The sequence below is a fragment of the Panulirus ornatus genome, chromosome 33 (assembly GCF_036320965.1).
Source record: "Panulirus ornatus isolate Po-2019 chromosome 33, ASM3632096v1, whole genome shotgun sequence".
NCBI classification, from domain to species: Eukaryota; Metazoa; Arthropoda; class Malacostraca; order Decapoda; family Palinuridae; genus Panulirus; species Panulirus ornatus.
The window spans coordinates 25,218,937-25,239,794 of record NC_092256.1 but is presented as its reverse complement, the minus strand read 5'-3'; the positions used below and the strand labels follow the sequence as shown (position 1 = coordinate 25,239,794).

At 40.3% G+C, this 20,858-nt stretch overlaps 1 protein-coding gene across 2 annotated transcripts in view; it reads left to right on the top strand.

Annotated features, from left to right (window-relative positions):
* The window catches only part of LOC139759651 (uncharacterized), a 144,893-nt gene that overhangs the window by 10,845 nt on the left and 113,190 nt on the right, over positions 1-20,858 (top strand). Inside the window, exons 3-5 of one of the 2 annotated variants that reach the window (XM_071682045.1) lie at positions 3,277-3,425; positions 5,091-5,318; positions 15,352-18,093. In XM_071682045.1, coding sequence (XP_071538146.1) covers positions 3,277-3,425; positions 5,091-5,318; positions 15,352-18,093 — 3,119 coding nt within the window. Of the gene's footprint in view, positions 1-3,258; positions 3,426-5,090; positions 5,319-15,351; positions 18,094-20,858 lie in introns of both variants that reach the window. The other variant, XM_071682044.1, reaches the window with a different exon arrangement.

Here is a 20,858-nt window from a genome sequence, read left to right as displayed (position 1 = left end):
GGTGTGAGGTGGTTTAATCGAGTAAGTAATGAAAGGGTAAGAGAGGTGTGTGGTAATGAAAAGAGTGTGGTTGAGAGAGCAGAAGAGGGTGTTTTGAAATGATTTGGTCACATAGAGAGAATGAGTGAGGAAAGATTGACAAAAAGGATATATGTGTCAGAGGTGGAGGGAACGAGGAGAAGTGGGAGACCAAATTGGAGAAGGAAAGATGGAGTGAAAAAGATTTTGAGTGATCGGGGCCTGAACATGCAGGAGGGTGAAAGGTGTGCAAGGAATAGAGTGAATTGGAACTATGTGGTATACTGGGGTCAACATGCTGTCAGTGGATTGAACCAGGGCATGTGAAGCGTCTGGGGTAAACCATGGAAAGTTCTGTGGGGCCTGGATGTGGAAAGGGAACTTTGGTTTTGGTGCATTTTTCATGACAGCTAGAGACTGAGTGTGAACGAATGTTGCCTTTGTTGTCTTTTCCTAGCGCTACCTCGCACACATGCAGGGGGAGGGGGTCGTTATTTCATGTGTGGCGGGGTGGCGATGGGAATGAATATGGGCAGACAGTATGAATTATGTACATGTATATATATGTATATATCTGTGTGTGTGTATATATATATGTATACGTTAAGGTGTTTATGTATGTATATGTACGTGTGGATGTGTGTATATACATGTGTATGTGGGTGGGTTGGGCCATTCTTTCATCTGTTTCCTTGCGCTACCTCGCTAACGCGGGAGACAGCGACAAAGTATAATAAGTAAACAACATTAGAATAACTTGTTCTTTACTATTATGCAACTACTTGAATTTATGTATGCTTTCTGCATAAACCTTATTCCCGTTGACTTCCATTCATGCACCACTCGTGTACTATAAAAGTGCTTCTTCATATCTTTTTAAACAAGTTTCATGCTTAATTTTATGTTGGATATTCTTAGGTTGCTCTATCCCTACATCTCTCAAAGACCTCTTCACCGTCAGCATCACTGATCTGTTTTGATAAAAGTTTGTGATCAGGTTACCCTTCACCCTTCTCTCTTCCAATGTAGGCACATATATAGCCTCTAACCTTGGTCAGAGCCTGACCTATTCTTGTGGTGTACACTGAAATCCCTTGCATAAGCTATTTCAGCATGTGGATACCAAGAGAGTAGACTTTTGTGGCAAGAAGTCAAATAGTTAAAGAGTTGTAATTAGAGGAATTTGGGAAGTGAAAGAAACATAAAAGCAATATGATAAAGGGTAGAGATTTTGAGCTATAGTGCTCAGAATAGGAAGATTCGGGATCCATAAGGCATATATTAAGTATCTTAATTCTACAGTAACCACAAACTCCACATTGGAGTAAAAACAGTGGTAGAGATTATAGTTGGAGATTTGATAGTGCAAAGGAGCAGTAACCTTGGACAGTTGGATTTCGGGGAGAAGAAAAAGATCAGGGGAGGAGGTAAACAAATGGTGTTCAACAGAAGGAAAGTTAGAATTAAGACTGTGACTGTTGCAGAAGTGAACAGAAAAAGAACCAGTTCAAGGATCTGTATCTGTGGAAGTAGGATGGATCCCAAATGCATGATGGCAGTTAAGTGGGCCCTAGGATCTGCTCAACCCCTCTTATCCAGTGTGTCCACTCTTAATCATTGCTGGAGAATGATTTGATGGTTACAAAGCCATATTTTGAAGTATTGAAAATTAAGAAAGAAAAAATAAAGACATGAGTTATGTGTTGCTAAGTTTTGTGTATGAGAAAAAGAGGGTGTGAGGTTCAGTGCCAGCATCCCATATATGGATGAAGCAAGGGTTAAAAGATAGCTATCTGGGCTTGAAAGGAAGTTCGTGACAAATGCCACAATGCAGGCTCAATCCTCTACCACCACTATCCTTTCCAAAACCCAAGCAATAGTACTTCCTTGGTTGATGATTGCCTGCCACCCAATACCAACTACTATCACCACCACTATTACAGAATAGTAGCAGCAGCAGCAGTAGGTGTCTCCTACTACTTCAAAATCTGCATTCACATTAAATGATTTAAGTATCGTATATGTGTTTCCACTCCATAATTAAGCTGTCTTACAAAGGTCTAGCAAGTTACCCTAAGTGGTCCATATGCAGGAAAAGCTTAAGAACCCTGGTTGTAGGTGGTAGGCATCCACCAACCAGGCAGTTACATTACCTATTTTACATGCCTCAGTATTAGTAAGGTTAGGGTCAGCTGCACAATGAGTCAGCATTTCAATGACTTAATTTGCACTCCTTAGGCTCTGTTAGCTGTTCTTTTTTTCTTCTTCACCCATTCATAGGCTGTTAGCTTTCAGTCCACGTGCATGGAATCACTTTCTTTTATCATTGCACTTGTCAACCTGTAACATGCACAACTTATTCTTTGTAATTAGATTTTTCTGCAGTGAGCTCAGTCTGCTAGTTCTGCCTTTTGGCAGAATTTCTCTGATAGCACACCTAGATCAGTACTCTATATATCCCCCTGAGTAGATGGAGAGGAAAACTAATCATAAAATGGAAGAGTAGAGTTAAATGTTTGAAGAGAATAAGTGGTGTGAGGTGGTTTGATCGCATAAGTGATAAGAGGGTAAGGGCGAGGTGTGGTGACAAAAAGAGTGTGTTTGAAAGAGCTGAATAGGGTGTGCAGTGCGCTGAAATGTTCTGGACATATGAAAAGAATGATTGAGGAGAGGTTGACAAAGAGGATATGTTTGTCTGGAATGAAGGGAACATTGAGAAGGGGTAGACCAAATTGGAGATGGAGGGATGGAGTGGAAAATATTTTGAGTGATCGTGGCCTGAACATACAGTAAGGTGAAAAGCATGTACATGATAGAGTAAACTGGAATGATGTATACAGGCATTGATGGGCTATCAAGGGACTGAACCAGAATATGAGAAGCAGTTAGCATAAACCATGGAAAGATCTTTAGGGCCTGGTTGTGGACAGGAATTTGTGGTTTTGCTGCATTCCACATAACAGCTAGAGAATGAATGTGAGCAAATGTGAACTCTGTTTCTGACATTACCTTGCAAAAAAAAGAATTTGAGGTGGGTATTCCAGTTAAGGAACCTTTAGAGATGTATTGAAGATTTAGAGTGTGGATGAGTTTCTGCAGGAGCCTTTGTTGTATTGCAAGGGAAGGCATATGTGATACTGATTGATTTTTTGACTGGTTAATGATTTAGTTTCTTGTATGTAGGAGGAGGCAGATTTGATATCAGTGGTATATTGATACATGATTATTTCCCTTTTTTAGTTATGTATTCTGTTACAGACACTGTAGCAGAGTTAAAGAAAATGAAGCTTGCTGTAAAAAATACTGAGGCAGCAGAAGAGACAGTCAGAAAGGTGGAAGCAGAAGCCAGTTCTCTGAGGGAGATGGTGGCTAACCTAACAGAGGGAAAAGTGGCTCTTATTACCAAGGTTTTTAATTTCCTTTGATGTTGGTAGTTCATTTTTAGATTATTTTATCACTGTTGATTAATTTGATGGACTGACTCCATGACATCTTCACTGGAATGAGTTCTAGAATGTTTATTGCTTAGTTGATACCCTTGTGGTTACTTTTACACTTTTATAATCATAACATGGCTGTTATTTTCCAGGGAGCTGTCACAGTTCATTCGTATATTACCAATTGTTTCTTGAATTATATAATTAGATCATGATTTTTTTTAATCATTGATGTATGAAAGTGTTAATTTACCAAAATATATTTGTGGTGTTAACAATTGTGGCTTTAAAGCTGTTCACCATTGGATACAGAATTGATGTATCATATATCCATGTCCTTAGTTTTGAGCAATAGTAGGTACAGAACTTGTTTTACTAGATCATATGTACTTCATTTTTAACCTATTAATTCTCAAGATATCATGCACACCAGTTGATGATAAAAGCAATCAGTTTTTTCTCGAAAAATTAGAATATTTTCTAATGATTTTGTTGAAATTTTGTCATAGTTTTGAATGATTATTCATTAAAGCTTATATTTCTGTTTTTATGAAAAATCCTTTTTGATCCAGAATACTGTTCTGTAGATTTAATTTGCAATTAGTAGTCCCAGCAATATTATATGAATGCAAGGCATAGGCCTTGCTGTGCGGAGGGTGGATGTGTTTAACATGAAATGTTTCAGGACACTGTGTGGTGTGAGGTGGTTTGATTGTGTGAGCAATGAAAGGATAAGGGGTAATAAGAAGAATGTGGTTGGGAGAGCTGAAGAGGGTGTGCTGAAATGGTTCAGACCTATGGAGAGAATGAGTGAGGAAAAGGTTACAAAGAGGATATATTTGTCGGAATAGGAGGGAACAAGGGGAATGGGGAGACCCAATTTGGTGATGAAAGGATAAAGTGAAAACGATTTTGAACGATTGAGGTCTGAATGTGCAGGAGAGAGATGTGCATGGGATAGAGTGAATTGGAACAGTGTGGTATAATGGCCTGACCCAGGGCATGTGAAGCATCCAAGGTAAATCATGGAAAGGTCTCCATGGCCTGGATGTGGATAGGGAACTGTAGTTGTGGTGCATTACACATGACAAATAGAGAATGGATGTGAGCAGATACAGCTTTTCTTCTGTTCCTGGCACTACCTCGCTAATACAGAAAACAGTGATGAAGTTATGAAAAAAGTTGTCCTCTCATTTATATACTTTAGTTATTATGTAACTATATATAATATCAATACAGAACACATTGCCTCTTCTGCCTGGGGAGCACAAAAATGACAAAAGACTCCCTACAAGGCATCTTAATGATTACTAACCAGATGATTTAATGAAATACAGGCAAAGGATGTGGAAACATTATTCTGAATTGCCAGTTGTTGTTTTCTGCCTCACTACTTCACTGTTAACCATGCTAAGGATGTTTTGATGCCTCAGCTGGTATATGATACGCTTGCAGCTAACTGCTTGAAGTGTCCCATGCTGTTTGCAGCAAATCAGCAATCATAAGGTTATGTCTTGCCATATTTTATTCAGTATGATAAAAAAACAGAAATGTATGAAGGCATCGTCAAGTTATATTTATTATACTTTTAATTCACAATGTTGGTTTGAGTAAGCTTTGGTTTACTATTTACAGATTGAAAGTCTTCAAAGACAGTTAAAGGTTTCTTCAAGTGAGGTGGACTCCTTGCAAGCAATAGAAGAAGAATTGATAAAGGAGAGAAACCATTTAGAGGTTGCAAATATTCAGTTGATAGAGGAGAATAGAATGAATCTTGAAAAATTACAAGCATTCCAGGCATCTTCCACTCAGAAGTTAGAACTCCTTGAGAAAGCTTGGAAAAAGGAGAAGACAACTTTAGAGGTTTGTAATGTCATAATCCAGACTTTCAGGAGACATTAATAGATTCAAGGTTGTCAAAAGGGAATCATAGCATTTTTAGAAGTATTAAGTTAAGGTTATAAGAAACCACACTTTGTTTATTGTAGGTATGCTGTTTTGTAGAAAAGCATTAAACTCTTTCATATGTTTTAAACAGGTTAACCTGAGTAGAATCTTCTCAGAATGCCTTTGTTTATTTTTTTTTTCGCTGTCTCCCGCGTTTGCGAGGTAGCGCAAGGAAACAGACGAAAGAAATGGCCCAACCCACCCCCATACACATGTATATACATACGTCCACACACGCAAATATACATACCTACACAGCTTTCCATGGTTTTCTCCAGACGCTTCACATGCCCTGATTCAATCCACTGACAGCACGTCAACCCCGGTATACCACATCGATCCAATTCACTCTATTCCTTGCCCTCCTTTCACCCTTCTGCATGTTCAGGCCCCGATCACACAAAATCTTTTTCACTCCATCTTTCCACCTCCAATTTGGTCTCCCACTTCTCCTCGTTCCCTCCACCTCCGACACATATATCCTCTTGGTCAATCTTTCCTCACTCATTCTCTCCATGTGCCCAAACCATTTCAAAACACCCTCTTCTGCTCTCTCAACCACGCTCTTTTTATTTCCACACATCTCTCTTACCCTTACGTTACTTACTCGATCAAACCACCTCACACCACACGTTGTCCTCAAACATCTCATTTCCAGCACATCCATCCTCCTGTGCACAACTCTATCCATAGCCCACGCCTCGCAACCATACAACATTGTTGGAACCAGTATTCCTTCAAACATACCCATTTTTGCTTTCCGAGATAATGTTCTCGACTTCCACACATTCTTCAAGGCTCCCAGGATTTTCGCCCCCTCCCCCACCCTATGATCCACTTCCGCTTCCATGGTTCCATCCACTGCCAGATCCACTCCCAGATATCTAAAACACTTTACTTCCTCCAGTTTTTCTCCATTCAAACTTACCTCCCAATTGACTTGACCCTCAATCCTACTGTACCTAATTACCTTGCTCTTATTCACATTTACTCTTAACTTTCTTCTTTCACACACTTTACCAAACTCAGTCACCAGCTTCTGCAGTTTCTCACATGAATCAGCCACCAGCGCTGTATCATCAGCGAACAACAACTGACTCACTTCCCAAGCTCTCTCATCCCCAACAGACTTCATACTTGCCCCTCTTTCCAAAACTCTTGCATTCACCTCCCTAACAACCCCATCCATAAACAAATTAAACAACCATGGAGACATCACACACCCTTGCCACAAACCTACATTCACTGAGAACCAATCACTTTCCTCTCTTCCTACACGTACACATGCCTTACATCCTCGATAAAAACTTTTCACTGCTCCTAACAACTTGCCTCCCACACCATATATTCTTAATACCTTCCACAGAGCATCTCTATCAACTCTATCATATGCCTTCTCCAGATCCATAAATGCTACATACAAATCCATTTGCTTTTCTAAGTATTTCTCACATACATTCTTCAAAGCAAACACCTGATCCACACATCCTCTACCACTTCTGAAACCACACTGCTCTTCCCCAGTCTGATGCTCTGTACATGCCTTCACCCTCTCAATCAATACCCTCCCATATAATTAACCAGGAATACTCAACAAACTTATACATCTGTAATTTGAGCACTCACTCTTATCCCCTTTGCCTTTGTACAATGGCACTATGCACGCTTTCCGCCAATCCTCAGGCACCTCACCATGAGTCGTACATACATTAAATAACCTTACCAACCAGTCAATAATACAGTCACCCCCTTTTTTAATGAATTCCACTGCAATACCATCCAAACCTGCTGCCTTGCCGGCTTTCATCTTCCGCAAAGCTTTTACTACCTCTTCTCTGTTTACCAAATCATTTTCCCTAACCCTCTCACTTTGCACACCACCTCAACCAAAACACACTATATCTGCCACTCTATCATCAAACACATTCAACAAACCTTCAAAATACTCACTCCATCTCCTTCTCACATCACCACTACTTGTTATCACCTCCCCATTTGTGCCCTTCACTGAAGTTCCCATTTGCTCCCTTGTCTTATGCACTTTATTTACCTCCTTCCAGAACATCTTTTTATTCTCCCTAAAATATAATGATACTCTCTCACCCCAACTCTCATTTGCCCTCTTTTTCACCTCTTGCACCTTTCTCTTGACCTCCTGTCTCTTTCTTTTATACATCTCCCACTCAATTGCATTTTTTCCCTGCAAAAATCGTCCAAATGCCTCTCTCTTCTCTTTCACTAATAATCTTACTTCTTCATCCCACCACTCACTACCCTTTCTAATCAACCCACCTCCCACTCTTCTCATGCCACAAGCATCTTTTGCGCAATCCATCACTGATTCCCTAAATACATCCCATTCCTCCCCCACTCCCCTTACTTCCATTGTTCTCACCTTTTTCCATTCTGTACTCAGTCTCTCCTGGTACTTCCTCACACAAGTCTCCTTCCCAAGCTCACTTACTCTCACCACCCTCTTCACCCCAACATTCACTCTTCTTTTCTGAAAACCCATACAAATCTTCACCTCTCAATTTTTTTTAATTTTCCAAAAGAAGGAACAGAGAAGGGGGCCAGGTGAGGATATTCCCTCAGTGGCCCAGTTCTCTGTTCTTAACGCTACCTCACTAACGCGGGAAATGGCGAATAGTTTGAAAAAAAAAAAAAAAAAAAAAAAAAAAATTTATGGATCTGGAGAAGGCATATGATAGAGTTGATAGAGATGCTCTGTGGAAGGTATTAAGAATATATGGTGTGGGAGGCAAGTTGTTCGAAGCAGTGAAAAGTTTTTATCGAGGATGTAAGGCATGTGTACGTGTAGGAAGAGAGGAAAGTGATTGGTTCTCAGTGAATGTAGGTTTGCGGCAGGGGTGTGTGATGTCTCCATGGTTGTTTAATTTGTTTATGGATGGGGTTGTTAGAGATGTGAATGCAAGAGGTTTGGAAAGAGGGGCAAGTATGAAGTCTGTTGGGGATGAGAGAGCTTGGGAAGTGAGTCAGTTGTTGTTCGCTGATGATACAGCGCTGGTGGCTGATTCATGTGAGAAACTGCAGAAGCTGGTGACTGAGTTTGGTAAAGTGTGTGAAAGAAGAAAGTTAAGAGTAAATGTGAATAAGAGCAAGGTTATTAGGTACAGTAGGGTTGAGGGTCTAGTCAATTGGGAGGTGAGTTTGAATGGAGAAAAACTGGAGGAAGTGAAGTGTTTTAGATATCTGGGAGTGGATCTGGCAGCAGGATGGAACCATGGAAGCGGAAGTGGATCATAGGGTGGGGGAGGGGGCGAAAATTCTGGGAGCCTTGAAGAATGTGTGGAAGTCGAGAACATTATCTCGGAAAGCAAAAATGGGTATGTTTGAAGGAATAGTGGTTCCAACAATGTTGTATGGTTGCGAGGCGTGGGCTATGGATAGAGTTGTGCGCAGGAGGTTGGATGTGCTGGAAATGAGATGTATGAGGACAATGTGTGGTGTGAGGTGGTTTGATCGAGTAAGTAACGTAAGGGTAAGAGAGATGTGTGGAAATAAAAAGAGCGTGGTTGAGAGAGCAGAAGAGGGTGTTTTGAAATGGTTTGGGCACATGGAGAGAATGAGTGAGGAAAGATTGACCAAGAGGATATATGTGTCGGAGGTGGAGGGAACGAGGAGAAGAGGGAGACCAAATTGGAGGTGGAAAGATGGAGTGAAAAAGATTTTGTGTGATCGGGGCCTGAACATGCAGGAGGGTGAAAGGAGAGCAAGGAATAGAGTGAATTGGAGCGATGTGGTATACCGGGTTGACGTGCTGTCAGCGGATTGAATCAGGGCATGTGAGGCGTCTGGGGTAAACCATGGAAAGCTGTGTAGGTATGTATATTTGCGTGTGTGGACGTATGTATATACATATGTATGGGGGTGGGTTGGGCCATTTCTTTCGTCTGTTTCCTTGCGCTACCTCGCAAACGCGGGAGACAGCGACAGCAAAAAAAAAAAAAAAAAAAAATGTTTTTGCAAATGGATTTGTAAATAGCATTTATGGATCTGGAGAAGGCATATGATAGAGTTGATAGAGATGCTCTGTGGAAGGTATTAAGAATATATGGTGTGGGAGGCAAGTTGTTAGAAGCAGTGAAAAGTTTTTATCGAGGATGTAAGGCATGTGTATGTGTAGGAAGAGAGGAAAGTGGTTGGTTCTCAGTGAATGTAGGTTTGTGCCAGGGGTGTGTGATGTCTCCATGGTTGTTTAACTTGTTTATGGATGGGGTTGTTAGGGAGGTGAATGCAAGAGTTTTGGAAAGAGGGGCAAGTATGAAGTCTGTTGTGGATGAGAGAGCTTGGGAAGTGAGTCAGTTGTTGTTCGCTGATGATACAGCGCTGGTGGCTGATTCATGTGAGAAACTGCAGAAGCTGGTGACTGAGTTTGGTAAAGTGTGTGAAAGAAGAAAGTTAAGAGTAAATGTGAATAAGAGCAAGGTTATTAGGTACAGTAGGGTTGAGGGTCAAGTCAATTGGGAGGTAAGTTTGAATGGAGAAAAACTGGAGGAATTAAAGTGTTTTAGATATCTGGGAGTGGATCTGGCAGCGGATGGAACCATGGAAGCGGAAGTGGATCATAGGGTGGGGGAGGGGGCGAAAATCCTGGGAGCCTTGAAGAATATGTGGAAGTCGAGAACATTATCTCGGAAAGCAAAAATGGGTATGTTTGAAGGAATACTGGTTCCAACAATGTTGTATGGTTGCGAGGCGTGGGCTATGGATAGAGTTGTGCGTAGGAGGGTGGATGTGCTGGAAATGAGATGTTTGAGGACAATGTGTGGTGTGAGGTGGTTTGATCGAGTGAGTAACGTAAGGGTAAGAGAGATGTGTGGAAATAAAAAGAGCGTGGTTGAGAGAGCAGAAGAGGGTGTTTTGAAATGGTTTGGGCACATGGAGAGAATGAGTGAGGAAAGATTGACCAAGAGGATATATGTGTTGGAGGTGGAGGGAACGAGGAGAAGTGGGAGACCAAATTGGAGGTGGAAAGATGGAGTGAAAAAGATTTTGTGTGATCTGGGCCTGAACATGCAGGAGGGTGAAAGGAGGGCAAGAAATAGAGTGAATTGGATCGATGTGGTATACCGGGGTTGACGTGCTGTCAGTGGATTGAATCAGGGCATGTGAAGCGTCTGGGGTAAACCATGGAAAGCTGTGTAGGTATGTATATTTGCGTGTGTGGACATGTTTGTATATACATGTGTATGGGGGTGGGTTGGGCCATTTCTTTCGTCTGTTTCCTTGCGCTACCTCGCAAACGCGGGAGACAGCGACAAAGCAAAAAAAAAGAAAATGTTTTTGCATGCTTATAGCCTTTACATTTTTGTATCATGCATAGATGCAAGTACATGTGTGCAGATATGGTTCTTATAGTTTATCCACGTTGTCCAATGCATCAGCTTTGTTTTGCTTTTCTCGTATGATCTTTTTTAACAGTTATTCCTATACTCTGTACTTTTTAATATTCATAATACCCTAGTAAGCTGTTTGTTTTCTAAAGTGGACAATATTTTAGTGACTTAGACCATTTAGTTCCTGCTGCAAACCGACATTCACTAGGAACCAATCACTTTCCTCTCTTCCTAGTCGTACACATGCCTTACATCCATGGTAAAAACTTTTCACTGCTTCTGGCAACTTACCTCCTACACCATATACTCTTAATACCTTCCACTATTGTTACATACTGTAATACATTTATGGACGGGGAGAGCAGAATGAGATAGGATGTTCTTAGAACACTTGAATGCTAGTAAGAGATTATATGTATCTTGGAAGTTATTATTGTGTGAATGGAAATCATGGTGTGAGTATTTTGAAACCATTTTGAGACTGTCAAGACATTATATGTCACCATTTTTATTTTATTGGTTTTAAGGATGGGAGATATGTGGGGTGATACCAGTGTACTGCTGATTCTTGGTAGTACAAAATGAAAGTTACCGCCATTGTTTCATGTAGATAATGTTAGTTTGTTTGCTGAATCAGAGGGATATGTAGATTGAATGGTAATGTGCTGAAAGTTAATGTGGGTGAAAATAAGAATTTAGTTTTTGAAATAGATGGGCAATCACAGTATTATATTAGTTCATTTGGTGAAGAACAAGTTGTGGATGAGTTTACAAATTTAGTTGTAAGGTTTAAAAAGTATGATGGTTGGCAAAGTGAGGCTGAGAGAGGTTTTGTAAGTGAGAAAGCTGGAGGTTCCCTGAAACCTCTGATGAATGGAGAGATTTCAAGTGTAAGCATGCTCAGTGGAGTATATGTCTTAACTGAAGTATGGATATAAAACTCTATTGTCTTTTTATTAGGATAGGTAAAATCTAAAGGCAGTAGAGATGGATAGGAGAAGAGACTTGTGATGAAGGTATGGGAATTTGGTGTGTATATGTGGGGAAAGGAAAGCACTGAAAAAGCTTGTGAATGATATGAAGAGATTTCAAGTGTGGGGTGCTTGATGAGCTTCCATGTAAGATTACGTGTCCCACAGACCTTTCCATGGTTTACCCCAGATGCTTCACATGCCCTGGTTCATTCCAGTGACAGCACATCGACCCCAGTATACCGCATCGTTCCAATTCACTCTATTCCTTGCAAGCCTCTCACCCTCCTGTATGTTCAGGCCCCGATCACTCAAAATCTTTCCCACTCCATCCTTCCACCTCCAGTTTGGTCTCCTGCTTCTCCTTGGCCCCTTGACCTCTAACACATATATCTTCTTTGTCAATCTTTCCTCACTCATTCTTTCCATGTGTCCAAACCATTTCAAATTTTATTGAAAGAAGTCCAGGAAGGATAAAAATTGAGAGCATTAGAGATGGATGACTTATTTAGTGTAGCTGGAATCATGAGAATGGACAGAGTAAAGAAATGCCAATTTGTGGTGTATATGTGTGGTGTCAAGAAACCATTAGAAAAGCACATGAATGAAAGCCTTAAAGTTGGTATGGTCTTATAGGATGTGTTGTAGATGATAGCTTAGTCAAGATATATATAGTACTGTGGTATAGTTGAATGAACAAGGAAAAGAGGTATCTTGCAGAATAGATGGGCTGAGAACTTATTAGGGTTATAGGCATTTCAGATAAATATGTTTAGGAAACATAAGAGCAAGGTTATTAGGTACAGTAGGGTTGAGGGTCAAGTCAATTGGGAGGTAAGTTTGAATGGAGAAAAGCTGGAAGAAGTGAAGTATTTTAGATATCTGGGAGTGGATCTGGCAGTGGATGGAACCATGGAAGCGGAAGTGAATCATAGGGTGGGGGAGGGGGCGAAAATTCTGGGAGCCTTGAAGAATGTTTGGAAGTCAAGAACATTATCTCAGAAAGCAAAAATGGGTATGTTTGAAGGAATAGTGGTTCCAACAATGTTGTATGGTTGCGAGGCGTGGGCTATGGATAGAGTTGTGCGCAGGAGGATGGATGTGCTGGAAATGAGATGTTTAAGGACAATGTGTGGTGTGAGGTGGTTTGATCGAGTAAGTAATGTAAGGGTAAGAGAGATGTGTGGAAATAAAAAGAGTGTGGTTGAGAGAGCAGAAGAGGGTGTTTTGAAATGGTTTGGTCACATGGAGAGAATGAGTGGGGAAAGATTGACCAAGAGGATATATGTATCAGAGGTGGAGGGAACGAGGGGAAGTGGGAGACCAAATTGGAGGTGGAAAGATGGAGTGAAAAAGATTTTGAGTGATCGGGGCCTGAACATGCAGGAGGGTGAAAGGCGTGCAAGGAATAGAGTGAATTGGAGCGATGTGGTATACCGGGGTCGACGTGCTGTCAATGGATTGAACCAGGGCATGTGAAGCGTCTGGGGTAAACCATGCGAAGTGTGTGGGGCCTGGATGTGAAAAGGGAGCTGTTGTTTCGGTGCATTATTACATGACAGCTAGAGACTGAGTGTGAACGAATGGGGCCTTTGGTGTTTTTCCTAGTGCTACCTCGCACACATGAGGGGGGAGGGGGTTGTTATTCCATGTGTGGCGAGGTGGCGATGGGAACAAATAAAGGCAGACAGTATGAATTATGTACATGTGTATATATGTATATGTCTGTGTGTGTGTATATATACGTGTACATTGAGATGTATAGGTATGTATATTGTGCGTGTGTGGACATGTATGTATATACATGTGTATGTGGGCGGGTTGGGCCATTCTTTCGTCTGTTTCCTTGCACTACCTCGCTAACGCGGGAGACAGCGACAAAGCAAATATATGTTTAGGAAAGTGTTATGATCTGGAATAGAAGTGTTTTATTTATGAAAATTTTGAAAATTTCAATTACCTCATAAAATCACTTTAGTGTAGTAACTGAAGAAATAGGAAGTAGAAGTCCATTTTCACTTTAGTGTATGATGTAAGGATATGTATGAATAGATTTTCCTTCTAAGGATCTTTTCATCTGCTCTTGATGCTACCTTACCCCCGTGGAAAAATAGTGAGCATGTATGAAAAAAATTATTGTAGTGAGGTTCATTTACTCCATGTATTGGGAAAAGGTTTGCCTTTTTTTCTCTCCAGAGTCGTTTCATCCTGCAAGCCTTAACAAATACCTTGGACCTATAGTTTTAGAAATATCTTAATCCCTTACCTTCTTAGGAGGTAAATGCCTCTTGCCCTTCTATAACCAACCATTGGTCATTAATGACATTGGTGTGGCCTAGGTGTATCTCACAAACTGTCAACAACCTCTGCTGAACAACAAGGTCATCATTATCCCTTAACTGTCAGCACTAACCTTGTTATCTGTACATACAATGAAAATCATGACTAACCAGTCAGCAACACAGTCACCCCCTTCATTAGAAACTCAACTGCAATACCATCCATTCAGCTTTCTTGCCTCATTTCATCTTATGCAAGGCTCTGTCCACCTCTTCTCTCTTCACCAAACCACTTGCCATGACTCACTTCACATAGCTCCCAGTTCAAAACACCTTACATCTTACACCCATCGGTCATTAATGGCATTGGCATGGCCTGGGTGAATCTCTCAACTTGTAATCTACCTCTGCTCGACAAGGGCATTATTATCCCTCAATTGTCAGTACTGACCTAATTTTCTGTATATACAATGAAAATCATGACTAACCAGTCAGCAACACAGCCACCCCCTTCTTAAGGATGAGAAACAACTGCAGTACCATCCACTCCAGCTTCCTTGCCTCATTTCATATTATACAAGGCTGTCACTACCTCTTCTCTCTTCACCAAACCACTTGCTATGACTCTCTCACTTCACATAGCTCCCAAACGTAAACACCTTACATCTTGCACCGTATTATCAGACACATTCAACAGTCCTTCAAAATATTCACTCATCTCCTCCTCACCTCATCACAGTTTGCCATCACTTTCCCATTTGCCCCCTTCACTAGTGTTCCTGTTTATTCTCGTTTTGTTCTTCTCACACTTTCCTCTGTATTTCTAATTAATTGATCATGCTAAGTTATAATGGGGACCCCTAAATTTTCATGGTTCTTAGAGTAAAGGTTTGTTAAGATATGATTATGGAAAGAGGTAATTATTGTTGCTCTGAATATGAAGCAGCACTTCCTCACAAGAAATGCTTGGTTGGGGTTGAAGGTCCTGAGCCTGATTTTCCTAAAGATGATCTTGGAGAATCTCGCATGCTCATATAACACTGCCTAAGGTGGGAAAAGCTTTTTCATCTTTCGGAACCTACTATTTTTCACCGCATTTCAGGACACTTTTAGTTATGCTTTTTGCATTCATTGAACATGACCATGGCATTATAAGTTTTGTGTTTTACTTTCTTGCCTAAGTTAATCCAGTGTCTGTTAGGAAACTACATAATGAAGGGCAAGAAAGATCAAGTTTAAGAATATCCTTCTCACATGCTCAATACCATTTGCTTAAAGACAATGTTAGGTTTACTTAAATAATGTATAGCTTTTGATCACAGTTTGAAAATTATTACAGGAAAGAGTGGAGAACCTGGAAGCACAGCTTAGTCAAGTCGACATCCTCAAGGCAAAATGCAAGAAACTCTTTCAAGAAAAGTCAGCGGTTGAAGAAGAGTTAAGTAGACAACAGAAGCTTGTTGCCAAAGGTATCAAGATACAGGGTGAGTTGACAGCATTGAAAGAAGAAAAGAAAGCATCAGAAATTATTTTAGAAAGTACTAAGAAAGAAAAGAATGCTCTTGAGGCTAAGCTTCAAAGTCTTGAAAGTCAAGTCTCAAATTTAAAGCAGTTGAAGGAAGAGGGAGACAATAAGTTAAGGCTAGAGCTTGACAAAACCCAGGGATTGGAAAACAGACTAAGAGAATGTAATACAACAGTTATGGATTCAGAGTGTAACTTTAGAGCATTTCAAGAAAGAATTTCAGAAGCTGAGCAGGAGAAACAGTTCCATGAAGATGTTGCTAGTAAAGTTAGAAAACAGTGTGAAGCATTAGAATTAGAGGTAAAAGCACTACGAGAAGAGCTGAGTCTGGAGACAGAGAAAAACAAATATCTTGAACAACAGATGGAGGGATGGGAAGCTCAGAAAGCCAAGGAGTCAGCTATTTGTGGTAATGATATTGAAGAATTAAGGGCAAAACTTTTAAAGATGGAAGAAATTAAAGATAAAAAAGATAGTGAATTGCAGAAACTAATAGAGGAAAGAGCCAGCACTGAGAGATCATTGAATGAGGAAGTTGAAAATCTAAAACTGCAGGAAGATCATTTAATACAAGAAAAGAAACAAATTGAATGCAAATTAGAGCAGTCTCATGAAGATCAAAATAACCTAATGGCCCAACTTGAAGCTGTAGAAGAAAAACTAAAGGAGAGTGACATATGCAGTAGAGATTTGCTGGAAAAGTTAAGAAACACAGAAAGGGAGAAAAATGAATTAACAGTGAAAGTAAAAGAGAAAGAAAGTGAGAATGAGAAGCTGTTTGAACAACTAAGGCAAAGAGACAGTGAAGATGTTGACTTTGTTGAAAATAAGAATAGATTAGAAGAGTTGAATGCACAAATAGGAAAACAAAATCTGGAAGTACAGCAGCTTCTTGAAGAAAAAGTAAAATTATTGAGTAAGTATGAAGACTTTGAAAAAGAGTTATTTTACCTGAGGGAAAACCTAAAAGTTGTACAAAAAGAAAAAGAAGAGTTAGATATTGAATTTTCTAAATCTGTTGTTGAGCTAGAAGAAAATAGGACTGTTTTAGCAGGAGAGAAAGATAAAACTGATCATTTGAAAAGAATTATAGAAGATTTGACTTCAAATAACACTGAACTGACTTCAAGAGTTGAACAGCTCCAGAGAGAGACTGAAAACATTAAATCAATATTGGATCCAGTACAGAATACAGGTATTGATATAACATCACTGTGCAAGAAAATTTACCCTATGTTGAGCAAGACTCTGCTTCCAAACAGCCTGAAAAAGGATGTTTTGGAGAGTGTAAAAAGTATACAAAAATTACTCGCTGAAGCTAATACCAGGAAAGAAAGTTTTAAATGTGAAGAAGATGTACAATGTTTAATTGGTGCTCTAAGCCAATTGCAGGAACAGAGTAGAAATCTGACTGAGGCAAAGGACAATAGGAACTGGGATTCATTTTCTTTAAGCTTTGATGCCATAACTAAGAGCTTCATAACCTTTTATATCCATGCAATAGAAGTGTTAGATGTTGAGGAGAATACATACTTAGGAGAGACCTGCAGAGAGTCTTCTTCATTATTTGCCATCCTGTGTAGAAAACAAAAAAATGATGAGATAAGGTTAGATCAGGTTACAAGTATGTTGGAAGATTTGAAAACAGAGAAGAGTAGGCTTGAAAATAAGTTTGTTGAGGTAGTCAGAGAAAGTGAAATAATTAGTAAAAGATTAGAAAACTCTTCAAACCACACTGACATTATCATCAAAGAGAAAGATGGACAGTTAGAAAATCTAAAGAAACTTATTAGTGAGTATGAGAATTCTCAAATTAAGCTGAATCAGACCTTTGAGAAAGAAAAATTGGAAATTGAATCAAATTTGGTTGAGAGCAAAGAAAGAATATCAGAATTAGAAGAAAAATTGCACTTTGTAGAAAACAGAAAGGTTGAACTTGAAAATCAGATATCATCTGGAAACAGTCAGAGAGAAGAAGTTTTAAATAACTTAAGACAGCAGGTAAATACTGTTATGGAAGAGAATGAAGCTATGGCTCATAAATGTAGAGAATCCTCTGCAGCAAATGTAGATTTGGAAAAAACAATTAAAAAGCAAGTTGAAGATCTTCAAAAACATCATTCAGAATGGGAGGCTTTAGTTTCTGAGAAAATCATCTTGCAGAAAGAGATAGAAAACTTAAGAAATATGACAGAGGATATTGAAAAGCAGAAAAATGCTAATGAGAAAATTTGGTTGGATCAGAAGCAAGATTTGGAAAAGAAACTCAGCAAAGCATTAGAAGAAAAGCATTCATATGAAATGGAATTAGGCTCCATAACTTCAAAAGTAAAATCAGCAGAAGAGAATTTAGTTGAAGAAAAAGAATTGTTAAGGGAAAAATTGACCTCTGTCATTAAGGAACAGGAAGTCCAGATGAAAGAAGCAGTGAATTTAAAGGCTGAAAATGTTCTCCTTCACGAAAAAATCCAAGAATTGCAAGTGAAAATAGAGGAGCTGAATGGTCAGGTTCAGCACTTACAAAGTGTGAAGAAAATTACAGAGGAGGAGATCCAGGTGGGTAGTTTGATGAGTTTCTTTAAAAGATTATATATATTTCCAACTGGTTTTAATTTACTACCTGTTATTGAAATTTAAACTCATCCTAAGTTATATCTGAAATTTTTAGATATCACATTTGAATGTGTTTGATGATAGAGTGGCAGATATAGGGTGTTTTGGTCGAGGTGGTGTGCAAAGTGAGAGGGTTAGGGAAAATGATTTGGTAAACAGAGAAGAGGTAGTGAAAGCTTTGCGGAAGATGAAAGCCGGCAAGGCAGCGGGTTTGGATGGTATTGCAGTGGAATTTATTAAAAAAGGGGGTGACTGTATTGTTGACTGGTTGGTAAGGTTATTTAATGTATGTATGACTCATGGTGAGGTGCCTGAGGATTGGCGGAATGCGTGCATAGTGCCATTGTACAAAGGCAAAGGGGATAAGAGTGAGTGCTCAAATTACAGAGGTATAAGTTTGTTGAGTATTGCTGGTAAATTATATGGGAGGGTACTGATTGAGAGAGTGAAGGCATGTACAGAGCATCAGATTGGGGAAGAGCAGTGTGGTTTCAGAAGTGGTAGAGGATGTGTGGATCAGGTGTTTGCTTTGAAGAATGTATGTGAGAAATACTTAGAAAAGCAAATGGATTTGTATGTAGCATTTATGGATCTGGAGAAGGCATATGATAGAGTTGATAGAGATGCTCTGTGGAAGGTATTAAGAATATATGGTGTGGGAGGAAAGTTGTTAGAAGCAGTGAAAAGTTTTTATCGAGGATGTAAGGCATGTGTATGTGTAGGAAGAGAGGAAAGTGATTGGTTCTCAGTGAATGTAGGTTTGCGGCAGGGGTGTGTGATGTCTCCATGGTTGTTTAATTTGTTTATGGATGGGGTTGTTAGGGAGGTGAATGCAAGAGTTTTGGAAAGAGGGGCAAGTATGAAGTCTGTTGGGGATGAGAGAGCTTGGGAAGTGAGTCAGTTGTTGTTCGCTGATGATACAGCGCTGGTGGCTGATTCATGTGAGAAACTGCAGAAGCTGGTGACTGAGTTTGGAAAAGTGTGTGGAAGAAGAAAGTTAAGAGTAAATGTGAATAAGAGCAAGGTGAGGGTCAAGTCAATTGGGAGGTGAGTTTGAATGGAGAAAAACTGGAGGAAGTGAAGTGTTTTAGATATCTGGGAGTGGATCTGGCAGCGGATGGAACCATGGAAGCGGAAGTGGATCATAGGGTGGGGGAGGGGGCGAAAATCCTGGGGGCCTTGAAGAATGTGTGGAAGTCGAGAACATTATCTCGGAAAGCAAAAATGGGTATGTTTGAAGGAATAGTGGTTCCAACAATGTTGTATGGTTGCGAGGCGTGGGCTATGGATAGAGTTGTGCGCAGGAGGATGGATGTGCTGGAAATGAGATGTTTGAGGACAATGTGTGGTGTGAGGTGGTTTGATCGAGTGAGTAACGTAAGGGTAAGAGAGATGTGTGGAAATAAAAAGAGCGTGGTTGAGAGAGCAGAAGAGGGTGTTTTGAAGTGGTTTGGGCACATGGAGAGGATGAGTGAGGAAAGATTGACCAAGAGGATATGTGTGTCGGAGGTGGAGGGAACAAGGAGAAGAGGGAGACCAAATTGGAGGTGGAAAGATGGAGTGAAAAAGATTTTGTGTGATCTGGGCCTGAACATGCAGGAGGGTGAAAGGAGGGCAAGGAATAGAGTGAATTGGAGCGATGTGGTATACATTCTTCAGTGCATAGTGCCATTGTGCAAAGGCAAAGGGGATAAGAGTGAGTGCTCAAATTACAGAGGTATAAGTTTGTTGAGTATTCCTGGTAAATTATATGGGAGGGTATTGATTGAGAGGGTGAAAGCATGTACAGAGCATCAGATTGGGGAAGAGCAGTGTGGTTTCAGAAGTGGTAGAGGATGTGTGGATCAGGTGTTTGCTTTGAAGAATGTATGTGAGAAATACTTAGAAAAGCAAATGGATTTGTATGTAGCATTTATGGATCTGGAGAAGGCATATGATAGAGTTGATAGAGATGCTCTGTGGAAGGTATTAAGAATATATGGTGTGGGAGGCAAGTTGTTAGAAGCAGTGAAAAGTTTTTATCGAGGATGTAAGGCATGTGTACGTGTAGGAAGAGAGGAAAGTGATTGGTTCTCAGTGAATGTAGGTTTGCGGCAAGGGTGTGTGATGCCTCCATGGTTGTTTAATTTGTTTATGGATGGGGTTGTTAGGGAGGTGAATGCAAGAGTTTTGGAAAGAGGGGCAAGTATGAAGTCTGTTGGGGATGAGAGAGCTTGGGAAGTGAGTCAGTTGTTGTTCACTGATGATACAGCGCTGGTGGCTGATTCATGTGAGAAACTGCAGAAGCTGGTGACTGAGTTTGGTAAAGTGTGTGAAAGAAGAAAGTTAAGAGTAAATGTGAATAAGAGCAAGGTTATTAGGTACAGTAGGGTTGAGGGTCAAGTCAATTGGGAGGTGAGTTTGAATGGAGAAAAACTGGAGGAAGTGAAGTGTTTTAGATATCTGGGAGTGGATCTGGCAGTGGATGGAACCATGGAAGCGGAAGTGGATCATAGGGTGGGGGAGGGGGCGAAAATTCTGGGAGCCTTGAAGAATGTGTGGAAGTCGAGAACATTATCTCGGAAAGCAAAATTGGGTATGTTTGAAGGAATAGTGGTTCCAACAATGTTGTATGGTTGCGAGGCGTGGGCTATGGATAGAGTTGTGCGCAGGAGGATGGATGTGCTGGAAATGAGATGTTTGAGGACAATGTGTGGTGTGAGGTGGTT